At 36.5% G+C, this 21,418-nt stretch overlaps 2 protein-coding genes and 1 long non-coding RNA gene across 4 annotated transcripts; 1 reads left to right on the forward strand and 2 right to left on the reverse strand.

The window, feature by feature from the left end:
* Positions 1 to 1,834: 1,834 nt before the first annotated feature.
* On the reverse strand, positions 1,835 to 3,355 carry LOC106409270. Of its 2 annotated transcripts, XM_022704161.2 has the most exons (2): positions 2,767 to 3,306; positions 1,835 to 2,679 (listed from the first exon to the last, which is right to left on the reverse strand). In XM_022704161.2, the coding sequence occupies exons 1-2, from the start codon at positions 2,995 to 2,997 to the stop codon at positions 2,197 to 2,199; spliced, it is 714 nt and encodes a 237-aa protein (XP_022559882.1). In that variant the 5' UTR covers positions 2,998 to 3,306; the 3' UTR covers positions 1,835 to 2,196. The 2 variants fall into 2 exon arrangements, with proteins under 2 accessions (XP_022559882.1, XP_013705381.1); XM_013849927.3 differs by having other exon boundaries at positions 1,835 to 3,355.
* A 1,488-nt stretch (positions 3,356 to 4,843) lies between these two features.
* On the reverse strand, positions 4,844 to 5,302 carry LOC106408345. Its single transcript, XM_013849138.1, has one exon. It carries the CDS (start codon positions 5,300 to 5,302, stop codon positions 4,844 to 4,846), a length of 459 nt encoding a protein of 152 aa, XP_013704592.1.
* Positions 5,303 to 17,257: 11,955 nt separating this feature from the next.
* Positions 17,258 to 19,631, forward strand: LOC125588617. Its single transcript, XR_007324752.1, has 2 exons — positions 17,258 to 19,227; positions 19,305 to 19,631. It is a non-coding gene; the product is annotated as an uncharacterized LOC125588617 (long non-coding RNA).
* Positions 19,632 to 21,418: the final 1,787 nt, after the last annotated feature.

Raw genomic sequence — 21,418 nt, forward strand, 5'->3', positions numbered from 1 at the left:
TTTTAGTTTCAAAATCATATTTCTATTGATTTCCTCATATTTGATGATTTTTAATTATTAATGAGTATGTATCTTTCATCTCTCTTATTAAAGTATAAGTACTTTAAGCTTTTGTTTGACAGTTTAAAAAAAAAATAGTGTTGTTTGGAAACATGGATAGCAATATATTAAAGAAAAAAAGTAATGGACTTACGTTATCAAGAAAAATTAGAAATTCATTATATTATAAAAACTATATATATGAGCCAGTTTTAAAATATACGAAAATGGCTGGTCCAATCTAATTAGCTAAAAAAATATTTGTTTAAAATAATCATAAAACAAAATTTAAATTTTATATACATATTTCAAATAAAAATATTAATTTAAAATTGATTCAAAAATATACATTTATTCAAAATTTGATTTTACTAAAATGTTTTTTATAACCATTATAAAAATGTTTTAAATATATTTAAGAAAAATACAATACAAAGAAATTTCAAACACCAGCGTAAATTATGATTTTTATATTTCATATTAAGTTTTAAAAATATAATATATATGATTGTTTATATGATGGTACGTATAAAATATTGTTAGTTATATGATTCGTTATATGATGGTAGGTAAAAAACACGATTAATTATATGATGACGCATATATGATATTTAATAGTGACATGAAAAATATATAACAACATATTTTTGCAATATTATATCTTCTATCTTATTAAAGTAGAAGTACCTTTGAGAATGTTTGAAAAGAAGAATAACATAATTAAATAGAAATATAATATTGTTTGAAAATATGGATAGCAGTATATTAAAAAAAATGGATTTATGTTATTAAAAAAATAAAATCCATTATATTTTTTTATAAATTATCTGTTTGGACCAGATTTAAAATATACGAAAAATGACTCAATTTAAGTACTTTTTTTGTGCAACTGGTCCAGTCTAATTAACTAAAAACATATTTTTTCTAAATTAATCATTAAACAAAATTCAAAACAAAAATTGATTCAAAAATATACATGTATTCAAAAAATGATTTTTACTAATGTATTTTCCAATAACCATTATAAAATTGTTTTCAATGTATATAAAAAATACAATACAAAAGAACTAATAGATTGAGTAAACCTTCTTTCTAATTTTTTTTATAGACCACCGAAATAGAATTAGATATACAATACTAAAAATAGCTATAATATTTAGGTTACAATATCAAATAAACAATGAAACAAAAAAATCAATATATGAATGTATTAGTATTCTTTTATTCGTGTTACAAATACAATAATAGTCAAACAATAATATATAACAGGACTATAATTTTTAAAATCCAACAATACCAATTAATTATAAATTATAATGTTCTTACAAATTAAAGCAAACACCCGTGTAGATGCACGGATCAAGATCTAGTCAGCTTAAGTTTGACGTTCAGCGAGTGCTAGGAAAAACTATACATGAACTCTCAACAGATCTAAATAATTGTTCACTTGATTTTCAAATTTTCAGTTATATTTTACGAAAGAGATTTCAAATGAAGTGTGCTCCATCAAACAGACTCCTCGTGAAGTATCCTGATCAATATATATGTTAGTTTGAAATTGACCATTTTGTGAATTTTGTTTCTTTGATTTGGTATGAAGACTGTTAGTTTTCCTTTGTAAAAAAGTCGAATATACTTCATTGTTTCGTAAATATTTTTCAATGTTATAATCATAAACATACATTCATGTTTTTTTTGTTTAATCATAAGAGTTAGTTGTAATTTTGCTATTATTTATATTAGCTTTCCATTTCAATCAGTATATATTTGTATGCAAAAAAAATCAAATTATGAGTTATTTTTAGTAAATCCTCCCTTATAAATTTATAGTTACAACAGTTCACTTACCTATAACACGAATTTTACAACTAAATTTGTCTACAATTCAACCAATCATCTACAATTTATTTACACGTTTTAATCTTAGTCAAAAGAAAGAAAAAAATCTTACCCGAATGATACAATCAAACGAGGCGTTCCTATTCCAATGGTACACGTCTAGTTCGTCAATTATTCTTCGTGCAGACAAAACTCACATGATGTCTAATCTTCACATGTGCTGTCGATATTCCATCATTATACAACCAACAGTAAAAAATAAATAAAAATAAAGACATTTTCAGTTACTCCTGTCCGGCCACAAAAGACCAAAGATTTTCATAATCTTGTCTTCCTGTTCGTCCTACCGTTACAGAGTGACCCAATGCTGAACAATCCGTCGGCTACGTTTGAGATGAACGCCGGCGGTGGAAAGTTTAAGACTGGACTAACTCGAACTCCACCGTTTCCATTACCGAAACTGTTTCTGGCGAGTGGTTTTCTATAAGGGACTGACGCTGAGAGCGAAGATGATCTTCTAAGAGACGTTTGTTTAGGAAGAATGTCAGTCTTGTGAGGGTGATGATTTTCCTTGGGGAGCAAGTTAGGTTTAGGGTTTAGAGCAGAGCCTGTGGAGTTGCTTCGTGAGAGGAACTGAAGAGATCTGATTAGTCCTTTGCTGTTACGGCTCTTGTCGTAGTTGAGACTTATGCTTCTCTTGAACTGCAAGAACAGTCCCTTTGGCGCCTTGTCTTCAAAATCAGATTCAGGATTCAACAGAAGGTCTTTGAGTTTCATGATCTTCTTTTCTGGTGCTGGTCTCTGGTTGCAGAACGATGATGAAGAAGAGGAAGATGAATAAGATGGTGATGATGAAAGCGAAGCTGATCTCTGAACCCGAAAGGTTACCTTCTTGATCTGGACGGGAAGAATCTTTCCATCGGAGAAGAGTTCATCAGCCGGAGAAACTTCTTGAACAGAGCAACTCGAGCCAAAGCAGAAATCTAAATCCGAACCTGAGTCAAGAAGCGTCGAGTCTAATCTGACTTCACCGTCCGTTGAGTCAAGATCATAGGAGAAAGAGTTTCTTGGGCTGATTCTAGAATCAGGAGCCTCTGAACAGCAAACTTCAATAGCCATATAGCCTCTCTCTCTCTCTCCCTCTGATGATCTGAAAAGAGCGTTCAAGAATGCAGAACGAAGAAGATTTCAAGTCAAGGTGTAGAGAAAAATAAATGAAGATTCTTAAGTCAAAAATGGCAGCTTCAACTTTTCTTTTGTCGATTGTCTTATAATGAGAAAGATAACGAGGAGACAATATGAGATGGAAGGATTAATCAGGTGTTGTTTACACTATTGGTTTCACAATAAAACAACAAGAAAAAGAAGAAAACCAGTTAAAGAAAAGATAGAGGAGGTAAAAGACTAAAGAGCAAATTAATTTTTTTTAAAAAAGTAATGTTGAGATTTTGATCTATTTGCACAAACCAATATAGAAATATACTCATATTATGTTTGTCCTTGTTCGTAAAAGATGCTTAAAAATCATAGCTTATGGGACATGCATTATTGTTGATGTGTTCAGCATAATTCATATAAAACAAATGATATATATAATCAAACTGTTAATGATGAGTTGAATCTAACCGACTTTGGTTAATTTTGTATAACTGTTTGAACGATGAAAAATATATCTTTTTGATTGATTATATTTACATTTTAAAAATGAAGATGTGTCCCACACTTATGCTGTAATTCGTACGAATACACTGAACGTCGACCACTTTGAGGTCCTCGAGTTGCAAAACTATACGATAAACAAGAAAAGAGCACTCATTTTTCCTTTATAAAATTGTTCTTGTAAACAACTGTTAACTTCTTTGGTAGAAGAATTTTCGAGAAAAGTAATACTGTGTCACCAAATGATTCCTTATGTTTATCTTTTACCTTTTTGTTGGAAATGACATCCGATCATATTGTATACTAATATTTTTTTTTTTTTTTTTTTTTTTTTTTTTTTTTTTTTTTTTTGATTAACCAGGTGTTGACCTTGCGGCCCCCCACCTAGGCCCGGCGCCAGCCTTTGCCTGTACCTTTTTACGGGTCCTGGGCACGCCTCCCCCTCCCCGCGAGTCGAACAGCCGACCTCCCCTCCCGGAGGTAGTACCACTGGACTACGAGGTCCTGGGTTGTATACTAATATTTGAATCTATGTAGTTCCACTATTATTAGTAGCCGAAGGCATCATTTCAATTACAATACATTGTACTTGATCATTGCCATATATCACTATATCACATATATTTTAGTATTTTTCCACACGTTACAGAGATATCTATAAAGGACAGTAATAAATCCAAAAAATAACTACACACATTTTAAGAGAGTTTAATCAGCAAAATGCATGCATGTATTCTGGTTTGAAACATTACATTTGTAGCTACGAATTCGCTCAGTGATCTGAAACATTTTGTATATATGACTTTAAGACCTAAATTTTGATTTAAAGGTAGAAGTACTAAATGATCTAAATCAATCGTCATGATCAACAATAACATCTAAGTATAATTTAATGGAGTACATATTGCAGGCGGCACCATTATTGATGATAAATGAAAGGCAGAAGATCTGTGGAGCAATTGAAGTCATTTGCTCTAATTATGTGAAGAGAACATACATCACGTAACTAGACTATATTCTAATCATTAGATTTTATTATATAGATAAGACTATGGAGCATGTGTTTTGGGGTTTGATCGGATCTCTAATAAAAAGATTTGAGAACATCGTACTAGCTAGCTCGATCTAGAGAAGCATGCATGCAATTTAAAATTTGATTTTGGTTTTTGGTAATCAGTTAGAGCACTTTCAATGGGGTTCTTCTCATTGGGATTTTTAATATATGTGTTATGTATATATCTATCTATAATAATAAATGAGAGTTTTTTTTTTTTTTTTTGGCATCAACAGAAAGTTTATTATTCAATCACTCCAAAGACCTTGCTACTTGAGCTAGCCAGACAGGAGTATCATTACTAACGTAAACAAAAGCATCAGTTCGATTACGGGCTGCTTTAGCAAAACAGTCCGCTCGAGTATTCTTACCACGCGGTAGAAACGAAATAGAGAAACTAGTGTAAAGTTTAGATTGTAACCAAATATCTTCTATCTCAGTCGCCATGGATGGCCATTCGTCCTCACATCTTATCAGCTTTAGAAGTTGTAGGCAGTCCGTTTCAAAGTGCATTGAGTCGAAGCCACGATTCTTCAAGGTCTTCATTGCCCAGAGTAGTCCTCGTACTTCTGCGTGTATTGGTGACGGTGTCTTAATGACGTTCTGGAGCCCAACTAGAACGGTTTGATCTTCCTCCATCAGCACAAATCCCAGCCCCGTTTTCCTGTCTTCATGTGTCCACGATGCATCTACTTGGCATCGCAACTGCATACTCCTCTGTTCTGTAACTACCCTTTCCGGTTCTTCAACCTACCCAGCTATTGCATCTTCCTCTGCTTCCGGGATTATCTGAGCCATCTTCCAGTTATTGGCTTATGTCATCGCCAACTGTAATGTGTCTAGCGGTGGATCCTTGATTCCATTGAATAACTTATTATTTCGGCTCTTCCATATATACCATATTAGCCAAGGAAAAGGCTCAATGACTTCCTTCAGGACACCTTGCTCCGCTGCTCGCCACAGGAGATGATCAAGGTTTGTGAACAAAGCATTACACGGGAATACGCCCGGAATCGTTGGGATATCTGAAAGCGCCCAACATTGTAGCGCTGGGGGGCACTCGAACAAAAGGTGGTTTATCGTCTCCTCCTCCGCACCACATCGGAGGCAGGTCCTATCTGTCGCACAATGTCGATCACAAAGTCGACTTGCCGTAGTAACAAAACCAGCTAGTGCTTGCCAAATGAAATGCTTTATTTTCCTCGATGTTTTCAGCTTCCACACCTCTTAATTTAGCTTCTTGACACTAGGTTCTTCCACCACACCAGTGTCTGTTGCTTTTCTCTGTTCATTTATAATGTCGTATCCCGATTTTACAGAGTATGAGCCAGACTTAGTGTGTTTCCATGTATACCCATCTTTTCTTCCCAGTCGGCTTGGTTGAATCTCCATGATTCTATCTACATCCTCTGCTGCTACAAGTTCTCTGATCAACAGCTCATTCCATCGTTTCGTCTCATGAATAATTAGATGATGCACTCGTAGATCACGGTCGAAAATCTCTCCTATTGGTTTCGCTGGTCTGGCTTTTTCACCCAGTATCCAGCCGTCCTCCCAAACCTTAGTATCAGAACCTGTTCCGATAGTACGAACTACTCCCGCGCTCAGAACCTCGCGAGCCGTCCACAGACTTCTCCAACCATATGAAGGATTGTTTGCTTTTCCGGCCAGGAGAGGGTTTGTTTGCCTGTAGTATCTCCCTTTCATCACTCTTGCCAGAAGCGAATCTGGATATACGAGAAGCCTCCAGACTTGTTTTGCTAGTAGAGCAAGGTTGAAATCTCGAGAGTCTCGGAAACCTAAACCTCCCTCATCAAGGGGAACACATATTTTGTCCCAAGCAATCCAGTGTAGGCCTCTGTTATTTGCTTTCGAACTCTACCAGAACCTCGAGACTGCACCTGTTATTTTCTTATGAGTATCCTGCGGTAAAAGATAGCAAGACATTGTGAACGTCGGTACTGCTTGGGCTACCGACTTGATTTGTACTTCCTTGCCTCCTTTTGACAGTAGCTTTGCTTCCCAAGAGTTGACTCTCGTGTTAAGTCTATCCTGAACATAAGCAAACACTTGCTTTTTTGATCCACAGATCTTCTCGGGCATTCCAAGATACATGCCCATTCCACCTTCTCTATTAATACCAATTGACCTTTTCAGGTCTTATTTTAGGGACGTTATGACCTTAGAACCGAACATAACTGATGACTTGATTTTATTCAGTTGTTGTCCTGAGGCTTTACCATAAACGTCAATGATCCTCATCAACTCTTGGCACTGCGCTGGCTCCGCTTTACAAAAGAAAAGACTGTCGTCAGCGAAGAGTAAATGGGAAACTTCCGGGCACGCTCTTGCGATCTTGAGGCTGGAGATCTTTTCCTGTCGCTCTGCATCTTTGATCTGTGATATTAATACTTCGGTACAGAGAATAAACAAGAACGGCGATAGTGGATCGCCCTGCCGGAGTCCCCGGGAAGGAGTAATGTTATCCTTCGCATCTCCATTTACTAAGACTTTATATGAGACTGAGGTAACACAGTTCATAATTAAATGAATCCACCTCATATCGAATCCCATTTTTTCCATCAAAGCTCGAAGGAAGCCCCACTCAACCCTATCATAAGCTTTACTCATGTCTGTCTTGATCGCCATGAATATTGATTTACAGCTCTGGTTTGTCCTTAGGGCGTGGAATATTTCTTGGGCAACTAGAATATTATCGGTTATCAACCGTCGAGCCACAAAGGCTGATTGTGTTTCTGATATCAAAAGGGGCAGAACCTTCTTTAGCCGGGAAGACAAAATCTTAGAAATAATCTTGTAGCTTACGTTGCATAAGCTTATCGGTCGAAACTCAGCCATGGTGACCGGTCTTTCATTCTTGGGGATGAGACAAATGTTAGTCTGGTTAAGTCTTTCGTCAAGCTCGCCCGTTTCAAAGAAAACGCGAACCATACTGATGACATCCTTTCCAACCACATTCCAGAATTTTTGATAAAACAAGCTTGTCATCCCGTCTGGTCATGGTGCCTTTTCCGGATTGATTGAGAATACCGCATCTTTGATCTCAGTATCTGTTATTTGAGCAGTTAATACCGCATTCATATCCTTTGTCACTGTCTCGGTAATAAACCGGATACTCTCCTCAAAATCTCCCGGGTTGGAGGTCTCAAACAGCTCCTCGAAGTACTCCACAGCGAGTTGTTCGATCCCTTCCTCGGTTTCAACCCACACTCCCATCGAATTCTTCAGCTTCATGATACGGTTTCGATCCCGGCGCTGCTTCGTTTTTGCGTGAAAATATTTCGTGTTCCTGTCCCCCTCCCTTAGCCAAATGGCTCGGCTCTTCTGTCTCCAGAAAATTTCCTCCTCTCTATAAGCCGCACACAGCTGCCATTTAATCTCGAGCTCCTCTTCTGTCGATAGACTGTCCTCATTCTGAGCTTGATCGAGCTTTGCCTTCAACAGCTCAATCACCTTTTCATTATTTGATGGATTGCTGCGCTTCCACGTTGAAATGGCTTTTCTGCATCTGTAGATTTTTTCCACAAAATCTCCATGCTGATGATGAGTATTCCTTCCCCATCCGCCTTTAACAGTCTCATAAAAGCCTTGTTTTCCAAACCACCGCTTATCAAACTTGAAACTGCGTCTCGGTCTTGTCTCTCGTGATTTGATCCTAGCCAAGACTGGCCGATGGTCAGAGCCCCATCTTAACAGATACACCACATCAGTGTGAGAAAAAATATTATGCCAATCTTCGTTTCCTACTGCCCTATCCAGGCGACATTGAATTCGTCCATTCTTCCTCCTTCCTGCCCAAGACATAGTGTTTCCTTTTGATGGAAATTCAATCATACTGCAATTGGTCAGCATCGTCTTGAATGGTAAGAAAGAAGTCTCGGCTCTCTTTCGACCACCTTTCTTTTCTGCATTACTTGTGATCTCGTTAAAAGCTCCTATCATCATCCAGGCTCCTGATCTTGTTGTTCCCATTCGTGTGAGCCTCTCCCAGACATATTCACGGTATTCCACCACCGGATCTCCGTAGACGAAAGTAATGTACACTTTATGGCCTTCTATCTGCGCTTCCACATCTATCATGCGATCATTTGAAAAAACAATCTTCACTCCAGAATCATTCATATAAAGCAAAGCCAAACCACCGCTTCTACCCGTAGGTTCCACGGTAAAAATCTTATCATAGCCAAGTTCAAACTGTAAATCTTGCATAAAAGAGAAAGTATTTTTTGTTTCTGAAAGAAAAAGAAAACTAGGACCATAGTAGCGAAGCAACTCTCGCAAGTGTTGCTTTGTCAAGTAGGCTCCCGCCCCTTGACAGTTCCATGCGATTGCATTCATATATCCTTACTGGGTGGTTTCTGGGACACCACCGAACCGGATACACTGGGTTTCTTGCCTCTTACGGCAGATGGATACACCTCATGTCGAGGGACTTGTGGCAACCTTCGGGCCACTGGGGGGCGATACCGTCTTGATGCTTTGCCTTTTGGTGAAGCTCTTCCCCTAACCGCAAGTTTCTTTGAGGCCGCAGTGCCTTTTACGTCTGGGCTCCGTGGCGCCTTCTTCTTCTTCTTTGCTGCCATAATCTGGTGTCCTTCCTGATCCAGATTTTTGAAGATTTCAGTCTCATCATTCTTTTGGCTAGTGATAGCACTCTTTTCACCTCTCTTCGGCAGACATATGGTCGTTTCCACATTTTGAACCGACTTCTCAATACTCTTGCTCTTCTCTTCTTCCAAAGTTGTAGGGGTTGCTTCCTTTGCAAGTCTTGTTCTTTCGAGATCTTGTTCCTCCTCCATTAGATCATCTACATTATAAATATCAGCCTCCGTCATTTGCTCCGGTTCAGTATACTGTTCTATCATCCTGTCAAAAGCCTCGTCATCCATTAGCTCACCATCCTCCTCTGAATCTGGGTCTATTAATTCAAGATCCTCGGAACCCCTTGGAGAGTGCCTCTCTTCTGTCTCCACAATTTTCTTGCTTGCTCCATTTTGTATAGCATCTCCCAGGTTACTCCTTTTTACTCCTTCCGTTTGATTTTCCGGCGGGTTAGAGCTAGGTTCCCTTATTATGAGCGTTCCTCTTCCCGAGATTGGTCTCAATTGATCAGGAGTGGGATCTTGCGCGATCATTTTTCCTTTTAGCCTTCGTCTCTCTTCATCATTCATCTCTGTCTCTATCACTCGAGTAGCCTCCGTGTTCTCCTTTCCCTGTCTTATCGGTCTCCATTCTTTGGTATGTTTTGGTGGTGATTTGCGAGACCGGTCCAGATGACCTCTACTTGTTCTTTGGAGCTCGAGCTTATCCGAGATTGTGCGTTGTGAGTCTGGAGAAGTTTGTCTTCCCGAGTTACTCCTACTCACACTGTGTGAGTCGTAATGGTTTCTAGGCCCGTCTCTTCTTTCTTTATGATTCCAGTTAGAGTGCCTTATGAAGGTTCTATTTCTGGACATGGCTTCATCACGTGCACGGTGTTCATAGTTCCAAGATCTTTGATATGGATGATATCTCTCCCGATCACGGGGATAGTATGGTTCATCAACTTTATCCAGTCTCTTCCAGACGTCTTTACCAAGGGCCTCTCGCCGCTCCGTTATCCTTTCACGAAGGTCACTGCTTGATCTTTCCCTATTTGACTCCACTGGTCGCCGGTAATCTTTTTTCTCTACCCCTCTATAGCTTCTTTCAGTTGTAGTTCTATGATTAGTATGGGTCAAGTGGATCGTACGGTCAGTCCCATACCGGAAAGGGATAGAGAAAGCTTCTCGAGTTGCTTTTTCTTCTATCTCTTTTTGTTCAATCCTTGCGACTCTGTTTTTCTCTCGCTGTTCCTCTGTAAGTTCAGGGCAAGTGCCTTCCTCATGGGAGATACGCTTGCATGTGAAGCAATGTCTATGAAGCTCCTCATAAATGAGGGACACCCTTATCACATCTCCATTAGCGAAACCCGCTCGACGTTCAAATTGAAGTGGCACATCAGCATTGACCCACACACGTACCCGACCTCCATCTACATCCACTTTGTCTACTAGGCCCAAGGCGTTCCCAATGTTTCTGTAGGTTTCATCTTTTTTGTAGTGATTAGGTACACCAGATATCGCTATCCAAAAGAGCATTGAGTTTGGGAAATCCTCATTGATTGTTGGAATCCATCTCTCCAAGGAGAAGCTCCACTTGTTGAAGTGACAGGGTCTCCTTTGTAGAACCTTCTGTAGATCTTGTTCGTTATCAAAGTCGAATTGGAATTTATTATTGCCCAAATTCGTTCCTCTAACTTTCCCCTCTACGTCCCAGATATGCCTTTTCGGCATATGTTTGATCAAATCCTCTACACTTCTTCCATCCACATGGAACATTCGTCCCACTAAAGTAAGCTTGTATTTCTCAATCAGGTCCGAGAAATCAAACTCCGGGATTGGGATAATATCATCTTCCTTCTTCTTCTCGTAGCGTCGTCCCTCTTCTCTTCCCCTACCTTCTCTTCCACGATTCCCATACATTCGACTCATCCTGCGAGTCGATTGTTTGAAAACCTAAAGCGAGTCCTTTCAATCTATGGGAGTCACCCTACATAGGGGAATTCGTCTCTCTCTTGACCGTGTCTTCAAAAACGTGTTTATCACGAAAAGTTCTAGGGTTCCGAAGAGAGCAATTTTAGATTTTACGCTGCAAAGAGCAGGAAACCTGTCGATATAGTATGCTAGTAGTCTTCTATCTCCTCCTTCCTGGCAAGGAGAGCCTCAAAACGACGTTTTTGAGGAGGGGCTTGCCAGATCTGAGAATCTCCCTAATAATAAATGAGAGTTTTCTCTCTCTTTATGCTGCCACATCATTCCTTTGCACACGGCAAAACTGGACACGTGTTCTCCTTTGTTTCTCTACATCGACGTTTCTCAATTTTGACGAGAGAACTGGGTTTCCTATTCCGTAGGCCCATTAAAGTAGAAAAACTCATTTCCCAGAAGCGTTTCGCCTCCATGGTCTTCTTGATTTATCCTACCATCACCTTTTTGAAACCGTCGAAATCACTCCTATCTTCCACTCCACCACCTTTTTGAAACTGTTAATTAATCATTGCAATAGATGATATCTTCATCCGTCTAGCTTCCATGTGTTCCCCACCAATTCCGACGACTATATATATGAGACCAGAAGGAGAGACCATAGCTTCCATATGGGGATCGCTATGGTTCTGATAAACCGAGAAGGTAATTCGATTCCACTGAATCTGTGTTCCTTTTAACTTATCGGAGAATTTTTGCTTCCTAACACTACATTATCTTATACAAGAGCACTCGCTCAATGTTTTGTTTCTTTAGCTCATCGAATAAAATTGGATTTGTAACATTTGATTGTTTTCTTATTGTTGCTGTCCACGCTAATTAAGGGGACCAGCTGTTTGTGTCTGTGTTTTTGATGGTCTGGTCTCAGCTGTTGAGACGAAGGTGTTCGTCGCAACTAACGTCAATTATAAGTTTTCCTGAAATCTTTTTTAAAATTAATCAATTCCACTTAGCAACCCTTGATATTTTTATTTTTTTCCCTTCTGACAGATCGTCTCTTCCTAAACAGTACGACAAAACCCATTTTAATTTTGACAAATAATGTGCTGTTGGACAAAAATGCATTTTTACTTAGCTCTGCTTCTATGCAGTTACTTTAAGCTTTAGTAAAGGTGAACTAGCAGACTCACCAGTAGTGGTTGTATAAACAAAAACTCATACGTCTTCTTGGGTCGATGAAAACCTACACCAGGTCAGATATCTGAAAGCCTAAACCTTTTTACGCATTACCTCCAAAGATTTAGTGTTAACCTCCATTTGTCAAAATTCTTCCTTCAGGTATCTGAATCCATTATCGTTTCCGGAACCTAAGAGAAAAGGGTTTCACTTTTAACCCAAGAGAAGCCAATTATCATCTATTGTGTGTCAAAGATACCAGTGGAATATTTTTTTCTGGTTTGCTTGCTTATACCAGCAGCCATACTTTTTTCTTTAAGCTCTATTTTTAGGCACTACATATTAGAGAAAAGCTGCATTATACAAGAGAAAAGCTCTATTTTTTCTTGTTTTTTTTGTTATCCCTATTATGTGATCCCTCTTATGTGTCACGTTACTTATCTCTTGGTTGTTGACAAGGTGAAAACATGGTCCTATTTTTGAACACGTTCTGCAGCAGCATAAAGCTGGAGCTGGTGTACAAAGTCCAAATGCAATGCCATGAGGATGCAATTTTTCCCAGAAATAGTGAGGTCATGACCTTTAGTTCTCGCTGAAGGCACCATCCTCCATTTGTTTTGAAAAGGAATCTACTCAAAAGAACAGGTTAGTTCCATAACATTATGTACAACAACACTTCATTAGGCAACCTGGTTTCAAACAAAAATTATTCGGTCTCAGAGCATTTGGGTTGACGTTTTTGAATGTTGCAGCCAAACCTTTGTGAAAAGCCTACAGCCATTTTCTTCTGCACTCTGCTCTGTATTTTTGTTTCTTTTCTACAGTCAATAGTTTTAGAGTTCTAACTATTCTATCTATCTTTAAACTCTATTGCTTCTGATGTTTTTGCTGCAGTCTTCTTTTACTGATGTTTTGGCAGTAGTATGCATTTGATAATGTGTTTCCTTTTCAGTTGACTATTTGTTAGTTTCTGACTTTGTATATCAGTTTTAAGTTGACGATTCATGGTAAAGCATATTAGAAACTGCCTCATGTAAAGTTAATTGGATGATTTTTTCTATAAACACCAAGATCTGAGATTAAAATGTAATGTCTATATAGATTGGAAACAAAAATTACTCAACCTTTTAATGTAAAATTCATCCGTAATGAGAAACACCAAAGAAAGAAAATCTAATCTTATGGGGATAATTGGGTTGGGGAATAATAATGTTGATGACCATAATAGACACTGTAACAAGAAATATAGCTATTATATTATTAAGAAGACAATGCACCTCCTTTTAACAACTATGTGAACGAAATCACCTTTCATCTTTGAGAAGAATGATCTCACTAGGAAGTAAATTTCCATTTATAGTTTTATTCAGAAAACATGTCTAATTACATTAGATTTGAGTTTATTTTTTACCTTTTCAGTTTTTAGTGTTACGACATGTGTGAAGAAATTGGATATTGTATATTAATAGGCTAAAAAAACTTACACAAACTATAATATAGTAACTGTATCCTTTAACAAAATAAAGTAACATGTTTTTCTATTCTATTGTTCAAAATAACTCTAGGCATACGTTAAAAACAATGAGATCAACTTTAGAAACAAAGTTTTAATTCCATCATCATTCAATTTGATGAATACAGACAATTTGCGATTGAAAGACAATTGAGCTAAGCCTTTTATAAAAAAAAAAAAGAAGAAGACAATTGAGCTATATCAGTAGAGTAAAAACCACATTGTCAAAAACTTTTTCCCTTTATAAAGATGATATTTGTAAATAAGCTTTTTAAAAAGAATGTAATTGAGAGATGTATAATTTATATTACATGTGTGAAGAAAATATGATTGAAGAGTTATATTTAGCTTGGTTCAGTGTATTGACTGGAAATTTTAGTTTTTATCATACTGTTTGTAATCGCTAGATTAACATAATCACCAAATTAATACAACAAATATTCCTTAAAGTTATCTTATATAATTAAAAGTAGTATAAAATATATAGTATAAAAATGGTCTTAAACACATTGGTTTACAACAAAGAGAAGTTCATCAAATTAATAAAGAAAAATTTCATTAAGTCAATATATAACAAAGCAACACTTTAAGTCTTTAAACTATCGCTATCTCCTTCTTTATGTAAACTTTTAAAAAAAATTTTGTTGATTATTATGTACAATTATTTTGTCTAATGGAATACCAAGTGGCCCTTAGAAATTTCATTTCTAGACAGTTACCAATAGAAGAGAATCATAGTAAATAGCCAAACAATTTATAGCTCCCACACATTACAAAAAAACATCCTAATAATTAACTCAGTAGTATTTTCCATTAAATACCACTACCATGCCAAAGATGAATGTCTTATTAACATGCATTCTACACGACTATGTAAATCAAAACCTCAAAGGCAATAAACAACAACTCTTACACAATGCAAGATCAACCACTATTAAATCTCGAAACACTCCCTCAATCAAGGATATTTATCTATAGAGTTCTGCAACCATCAAGATCCACCATATACGACATGTCATGCAATTATCTCCAACACTAACTGAAGCTGCTAAAAACATCTGTATTTACAAAAAAAAAACTAAGACTCAAACAATTGACCATCTATCCACTTGCATCTTTTATAAGATATAACGATCTCATGACCAAATGTTCATCAGGTAGATTTTAGAATTTTATTATATCAAATAAAAATTTGAAAGAAAAATATTGATGTTGGCCTCCATCATCTACAAGCATCATCAGAAAGTTTATATTTAGATGCATTTTAGCTATACGGTATAACCATGCTATGCAGGGAAGAAAACGATGTCGGAGAAGTATACATTGATTAAATTGGTTGGAACTTCAAAGTGTGACCATAATTTGGGTGATTAATGTTGGAATAACAATATAAAAATATTGCATGGAGTATGAGTTAAAAAAAACTCAGTTGATAGTCCACCGTTCTACGAGCAACAAAAGCTACAATTTTCTGCCACCCGAAAAACATTAGCCACTGCTATTTGTACAAGTAAATCAATAAATTAGTATTTCATTTGAAACATGTTTATTCAATATATCTATATCAATATTGTAATTTTAAAACGCAACAACTATTATGTAGATTTATGTGTCTCGCAATTAAAGTAAATTATCACTCTTCTCCGATAACAATTCATATGCTATCTCTAACATATAAACTTCCTAATGTCATACATCAAAAAAAAATTCAACTTGCATCAGTCAGTCGCATCCCACTATTTGAATACGTACCCATCAATACCAATAGCAAAAAAACATAAGAATCTCTATTCTAAATTATACAACAAATCAGCAAAAAAAATTTACAAATTTAAATAACAGAAATGTCAAATACATACCACTAGTATATATATATATATAGTAGACTTACTTCTGTCCACAGGCTGCCACGTCACGAGGGAAGAAGGGGCAAATGAAGACACGTGTCTGCTTAAGAGCATAATTAACGGGCACAGCTCTTAGGCACAAGTTTTTAGGTGTTTTTTTTCTTTTAGTTTAAAAAAAAAGAAAAAAATCGAACCAATCGCGGGCCCCACCGATACGTGGCGGCCCACGCACGGTCCAAAACCCAAACTAAAATCGCCTCTTACGGAAGAGGCAGAAGGACAACTCTTGATTATAAGGTGGGACCCACTTATTTTTAAATATTTTTTTTAAAGACAGCAATAAGAGTTGCTGTTAAAGGTGCTCTAACTTTTTCAGATACTTTCTGACGTTTTCGTGATCTTTATTAACTTGCGCTTCATTTTGTTTTAATTTATTACGGGCTTATGTTGATTTGTAGGCACACAATTTATGGGCTAAATATAAATTGGCCCATCAAGGAACTCAACCTTTTTCTCTTTGCAGCCGTAATCTGAACTTATTCAGCCATCCAAGACCTAACGCCACTATTTCGACTTCCCCGACGAAGTAACGCTTCCTCTTAAAAGTCTTTCAATCAACAATACCCACTAATTGCTCTATCCCCTCTTCATTGCAGCATTAATTCGTCGTTCATAAGCTCCTTAAAGCATATAGATATATCTTGGTTTGGCCTCGCGAAATCCCCTACTTTCAGCCGCCTGATTTACTCTGAATTTCTCTGGCAAGATTTCCTAAAATGACTACATCTCACCATCATTTTTCCGACTTGAAGGCATGACTCCTTAAGGAGATGGTCCAGACGAGACTCCTCCGTCTCTGGGAGGCTTTGAATTTCAATTGATGGGGGTTGATATGCTGCTTCTTGATGCAAAGATATTTTGTTTTCAATTTTTAATTACAATTTCGTTCTATTATCGATGATGTTAGGAAGATTTTATCTGAAAATCCTTTTTTCGTCAGGCGTCAATTAATGTGCACCGCCAGAACATCTTCAAACACTTGCCAAGCGAATGATATTTGTATGAGATTAGTGTATGTGAAGTAACCCGTAGCAACCCCAACTTCCACTTTAGCAATAGCCCCATTGCTATTCGTTTCACTAACAAAACCGTCTTCGCTGAGCTTTTTGAGATGGGCAACCGATCCCGCTGTAGAGCTTCAAGTTGCGGAACTACGACCAATTTCTGGTAGTAGCAAACACGAGTATACAAGGTTACCTTCGTATTTCCAATTTTCTGAAATCGGCATAAAAGTATTTCATATTACAATTGGAATATTATGGTATGTGTTTATTTGACAGATATTGTTGGTAAGTTAGGGTACTAGAACTGCTTACAACGAAGAGAGCCAGAGTACACAACGCCTCATGATCACCATAAGCATTGAAGGGTATATATCTACTCATTAACTTTTAGACTTCTTAACAACTTAATCATACAGCGTGTTTCCATGTCTCGACATGTATTAAAATGTTCCTTAATTACTGACTATGCAGGCACTCTAATGTATGCCTAAGTGTGTTTGCTGAATAGGGCCAAGAACCGAAGGTGGTAGGTAGGGATGTTAACATGGGTAATTACCCATGGGTTTACCCAAACCCACTAATAATGGGTTGGGTTTTTACTCATCTAAGAGTAATGGTGTACCCATGGGTTTTCAATTATATATATAGATTTTCACCATTTTAATTAAATTATATAAAATTTACAAAACATTTTTTTCGTCAGAACCAAAAAATGAATTTTTCCGCCAAAACCGTAGCATAAAATTTCTCACAGAAACCAAAAAAGAGTTTTCCCGCCTAAACCGAAAAAATTGAGTTTTTCTGCCGAAACCACAAAACCGAGTTTTCCCGCCAAAACCATAAAACCAAGTTTTCTACCAAAACCGAAAAACCGAGTTTTCCCGCAAAAACCGTATAATCGAGTTTTCCGACTGTAAACCGCAAAATCGAGTTTTCCCGCCGAAACCGGAAAACCGAGTTTTCCCGCCAAAACCGGAAAACCGAATTTTCCCGCCAAAATCGCTAAACCGAGTTTTCCTGCCAAAACCACAAAAACAACTTATCAAATTTTCTCGTTCAAACCATAAATGAATTTTCCTGTCAAAATAATGTTTACTGCTAAAACCGCAAAATGAGTTTTCCGGTTAAAATTGTAAAATAATTTTTTTCCGAAAAAACGAGTTTTTCCGCCAAAATCGTAAACGAGTTTTTACGCTAAAACAAGTTTTATATAAAATTGCAAAATCTTGTTAATATATTAAAGCTCATATTAATAATATTAATATTTTACATGATCTTCAGAGTAAATAAGATAATACTCTGGGTACCCACGGGTAAACCTATACCTTATTGGGTTATTTTTTTGGTTTGGATTTCAACCTTGATGTTTCTGGGTTTAAACTGGGCTGGGTTATTTTACCCTACGTTAACATCCCTAGTGGTGGGTGGTTGCCACTAGCATCAACCCAATATTGGTTGGTGGTAATGAATGAATCGCCCTGTTTAGATTATGTTTACGGATTTCTTAAAATATTTTCTTTTTGTCTTAGATATTGTCTTAGGACGTCTCTTTCGAATGCAACTTCAGCAACTCATTTCTATTTTGATAATGAATGCGCTGCTGGTCAAAGTTATCTAGAGAGGTAAGGACAACCACACCTTTCTTTAGTTACCACTTAGTATGGCCTAATTAGTTCAGCACACTAACTCATACCGACTGTTGTTTAGGGTATGCAGTTGTGAGGAAGGCTCAACTTTCAACCCTACGAAATACGGTGGTCTGAAGAAGATTGAAAGAATGACGTTAGGAGAGCTTAATGACTACCTGCTGAAATATCAACCTCAGGTAAACTGAGAACCCTTACAAATTTGAGATTCCTAAATTCAACACGACAAATAAGTGGCTTAACAATATCTCAATAACTACACTCTACGGAGTTCATTTTCACGGGTGTTGTGAGTGAATAGAAACATGGTGCTACCACAAATTGCAGCATGGGTTCTCATCATTTTCATGTGCTCCCTCCAATGAGGAGAATGCAATTAGTTATCAGGTAATCTACCCTCAACAAACTTTGTAACAATTAATTTACAAATCCAAAACTATCCTATGCTACGAGAGTAATACATTACACTGGATAATATATGATGTGTGTTGTGTTCAAATGACCATGTCTGATACAACTGATACTGCTGAATTTGTTGCCTTTGACATTGTAATAACTAAACTAACTAATATCTGCGCAGCAAACCCCTGGTTCGTCTTTGTTAACACCTTGCGTTCATACTTTTTTAATTATTGGAAATGGTTGTTTATAAAATTACATGATGTTGCCTATGCTGGTTGCTGTTGCAAAAGACCTCCAGGATTGGGACCTCCCACAATGCCTACAGGAGATTGTTGGCAGCACCTTAAACTTCCAATTGAGTCTATCTCACTTCAACTTCAGTGCCATACATCAGAGTTTCGCTGTTTCCCGCATTTTTTGACAACAACCAACGCCCACTTCAGCTTAATTTTGAGTTTAATGTAAGTCCCAAATAAACGTCCAAGTTTATGCAACTTTACATGGTGTTTGATAACTGATTAGGGAGTCACATTTTCAGGGTGGGAATGAAATGCCACAATCATGTTCTCTAGAGCTGTCCCGTGAATCAGGGTGAAAGTGATGGTAATGGCGATGTTGCAGGTGGAAGAGTGAGCCATTAGATCCAAGTCAAACATCTATTGATGGGAGGAATACAAGCGAGGCGGGACAGTGAAGGAGGAAGGTTGCTATGGCAAGAAGCCACAGACTAACAAAGAACAAGTGGAGCTTCAGATAGAAGACTGACATGTCCGATGTTTTTGTTTAAAAATAAACCAAACACTATGGTTTACTTTTCATGGTGGACTTTTTTCTTATTTGGATTTTAATTGGTTTCATATTTTAACGTTTCCATCGTATACATTTAACAGTCAAACCCAAAAAAAAAAATCCTACTTCACAGACCTATCACTTTTACTAGCAAACCTTATCAGCTATTTGGAAATTAGATAAAATTGTATTAATGCGCTCATAAAATACATGAATTCAGGTGGCAGAAGATACCAAAACACACAACTATCGGGGTCATGTTTTTTTATTTTTCTCAACTGCCGGCGAAGATAACGGCGTTAGTACTATCATCTACTCGGAGGTTTTCAACCACCTCTTTAAAAAATAGGTTCGCACAATATCATAAACCCTTAAACACTACAAATACATTACAAAGCTAACCTAACTTCCCTTTTCAAATGGTTGTCACACACGAAGCTCCAAATCCAGAAGTCCATAAAGCAACCAGAAATTCTTAACAACTCTTCCCAGCAACCATGAGAACTATATGTTTTATGACTAATATTTTATTTTCTAAACGTCAACCTTTTAAGTTTTACCAAAACAGCTAACCCACCAAAATATATACCACAAAACACTAACACAACTCAAACATGCTTTGAAAGAAAAACCGCCCAAAACTAATACTCAAATTATCCCACCACTCCACATTACACACATAAAAATAAAAAAAAACAACATAACACAACACAAACCCATGTGTTCGTATCAATGTAAGCATTACAAGATATACCCCCACCCATATACACACTCAAACACACACAACCAAAAAAACTATACACAAAACCACAAAGAAAAGAATTACACAACAAACACATTGACATGATGTCTGAAAGCTGATGACTCCAAGCCTGACATATACTAACATGTACTCATAAAATCCTTTATTAGTTCACGACCTTCAATTCTTAATTGGCAAGAACTAATAATTCAAACTTGATTGGACTAACAACTAACAGATGAAAAATGAAATAAATTGAATTCAAAAGAGAAAACAACGTTCGAACCCGGCGCGTAGCGCCGGAATACCCCTAGTATGTATATATTATACAGTATAACATCTTTAAATTAATACTCTATAAATTAATATACACTAAAAATCTCTATAAAGTAATTGTGGGGTCCACAATTTTTGTGAAATTCCATAGGTAAGAGTTCTTAAAAGAGGGTTTTAAGAATCTTTAAGAACCCATGGGGTTCCACGATAATTGTAGACTCCACAATTATTTACACATATATAATATATAATATATAATATATAATATATAATATATACATAATACATATATTAAGAACTCCAATGAGGAGAACCCAATCGGAGACGGTGAAAGTGTTTCGATGTATTAAATCCACCCAGTGACCCAAAAGGCCAAAACATATGTTTTTGAAATAAGTCTTTTTCTCGCAGAAGAGATCCGAAACCTCAAACTTGGAAGAACCAAAATCTTCAAAAAAGAAAGCAACTCAATAAACTAAATCTATACAGAGAAAGACTCTAAACTAACTACATTAAAAACTTTATATATTAACTGACGTATTATATAAAGTTTTCATTAAAAATAATTGATAGTATTAATTTATGAAAATAATCCTAAGATAACATTAATTTTTTTTAACAGATTAATTTATTATAAGCACAATTTAACCAATAATAAAACAATATATACAAGAAAAACATTTAAAAATAATTATTATATTAAAATTTGAATATAGTATAATATAAAAAAAAATCCCTTTAAAACATTACCTACAATAAATAAAGAGAACATATATTAATTATCAACTTATGTTTTTTTTTTGATAATTTTGGCGTGATCTCGAAGGTTTTCTAAGCCCAATGAC

This window comes from Brassica napus, chromosome C6 (genome assembly GCF_020379485.1).
Source record: "Brassica napus cultivar Da-Ae chromosome C6, Da-Ae, whole genome shotgun sequence".
NCBI classification, from domain to species: domain Eukaryota; kingdom Viridiplantae; phylum Streptophyta; class Magnoliopsida; order Brassicales; family Brassicaceae; genus Brassica; species Brassica napus.

Bases quoted from the DNA above. Each gene is read 5' to 3' on its own strand.
- LOC106408345 (XM_013849138.1), bottom strand. From the start codon at position 5,302: ATGCAGTTGCGATGCCAAGTAGATGCATCGTGGACACATGAAGACAGG.
- LOC106409270 (XM_013849927.3), bottom strand. From the start codon at position 2,997: ATGGCTATTGAAGTTTGCTGTTCAGAGGCTCCTGATTCTAGAATCAGC.